The 1,715-nt window shown below is 54.8% G+C and overlaps 1 protein-coding gene across 12 annotated transcripts in view; it reads left to right on the top strand.

Moving 5' to 3' along the window:
* The first annotated feature begins 250 nt into the window (after window positions 1–250).
* The window catches only part of SLC4A1AP (solute carrier family 4 member 1 adaptor protein), a 78,421-nt gene continuing 76,956 nt past the window's right edge, over window positions 251–1,715 (top strand). For 11 of the 12 annotated variants that reach the window (XR_014842433.1, XR_014842432.1, XR_014842435.1 and 8 more), the window contains exons 1-2: window positions 251–943; window positions 1,170–1,365. Coding sequence is in view for 2 of the 12 variants with exons in the window: in XM_085019838.1 (XP_084875964.1) it covers window positions 275–943; window positions 1,170–1,365 (865 nt within the window). In the remaining 10 variants the exon portion in view is untranslated. The remainder of the gene's footprint in view (window positions 944–1,169; window positions 1,366–1,715) is intronic. The other variant, XM_021088411.2, reaches the window with a different exon arrangement.

Genomic DNA, 1,715 nt, shown 5'->3' with positions numbered 1-1,715 from the left:
TCCATTAGGCTCTGCCGCAGGAAGTCATTACAATCCAGGTGCAACCTCTAAAGATGTCCCCATTCTGACGCCACCCTGACCGCCTTTTTCTGTTATTCTCTTATTATAACTTCGCAGGTTACTCGCTTCTTCACAACGCTCTGGGTCGTGAAGGGGAAACTCCACCATCCCTGTCAGAGAAGCCGCTGGGAGCTGCGGAGAGGGAGGCGTGGAAAGGAACGTAGAGGCCGAGGGTGGTGAGGTTTCCCAGGAACAGCTTTCGCGGCTGCACCCGATGAGGATGGCTGATAGTACTTCTCAGTCTGATCCTCTGGCTTCCCAAGAACTCAATGGCGACTTCAAGAAGCCAGCCCTGCCAGTGGCCCCATCGGAACGGAGCAAGGTCACGGCAACCAGTACTTCAAACCCCGAAGAGGTGAAGAAGGAAAGGCCCACGGCGCTGCCGGACTCCGATTCCGCGGAGCCTGATGCCCTGCCGGCCCAGCCGGACAGCGGGGAGACTAGGGGTCCAGCGAAGGAGCAGCCGCGGCCCCCCACAGCGGCTCCTTCCCCCGGCTGCCCGGCCCGGGCTCCCCCCTACCGAGAGCCGCCATGGGGCGGCCCCGCTACTGCCCCGTACGGCCTAGAGGCTCTGAAAGGAGGCACCATCCTTGGCAGCCGGAGCTTGAAAGGCATGAGTTGCTGCCTTTTCGGGAGGCTCCCTAGCTGCGACGTGTGCCTGGAGCACCCTTCGGTGTCTCGCTACCACGCCGTGTTGCAGCACAGGGTGTCCAGCCCCGATGCAGAATCCGACGGCCACGGGCCCGGCTTCTATCTCTACGATTTGGGAAGCACCCACGGCACTTTCCTTAACAAAACGCGCATTCCACCCCGCACCTATTGTCGGGTCCACGTCGGGCATGTTCTTCGCTTTGGAGGCAGCACCCGGCTCTTTCTTCTTCAGGTAAGTAGAAAAACCTAAATTTGACGTTTCTGGAGCGCACCGGGCTGCGTTCCTCGGCTCCTTAAAAGTTTTCACTGAGAAAGGAGATTGTCCCAGTTAGCGAATACAAAAGTGAAGGAATGTGGTCCCTTATTTCCGGAACTCTCTGGACACACTGCCATGTTTCTGAAAAGGGATTTCAACAATCCTGACTCTAAAGGAAGAATTCTTTCGCTTGATTCGTCAGGGACCAGAAGAAGACCGAGAGGCAGAATCCGAGTTGACAGTAACGCAGCTGAAGGAATTGCGTAAGCAGCAGCAAATGATGTTGGAGAAGAAGATGTTGGGAGAAGACTCAGACGAAGAAGAGGAAATGGATACCGCTGAAAGAAAGAGAAATATTAGTAGTCAAGATGATGAAATGGGCTGCACCTGGGGAATGGGTAAGACATTAAAATTGCTGTCAGAGGTTAATGTTTTATTTTATTATTATTATTTTTTTTTTGTCTTTTTTTGCTATCTCTTTGGGCCGCTCCCGCGGCATATGGAGGTTCCCAGGCTAGGGGTCCAATTGCAGCTGTTGCCCCTGGCCTACGCCAGAGCCACAGCAACGTGGGATCCCAGCCGTGTCTGCAGCCTACACCACAGCTCACGGCAACGCCGGGTCGTTAACCCACTGAGCAAGGGCAGGGACCGAACCTGCAACCTCATGGTTCCTAGTCGGATTCGTTAACCACTGTGCCACGACGGGAACTCCGGAGGTTAATATTTTAAATTCATTTCTACTGGTACC

This window comes from Sus scrofa, chromosome 3, assembly GCF_054392235.1.
Source record: "Sus scrofa isolate SSC_HxYL_T2T_F1_AM1 chromosome 3, Sscrofa_HxYL_maternal_Yorkshire_Landrace_v2.0, whole genome shotgun sequence".
Taxonomy (NCBI): domain Eukaryota; kingdom Metazoa; phylum Chordata; class Mammalia; order Artiodactyla; family Suidae; genus Sus; species Sus scrofa.
The sequence above is the reverse complement of the archived record's forward strand: the minus strand, read 5'-3'. Positions and strand labels throughout refer to the sequence as shown.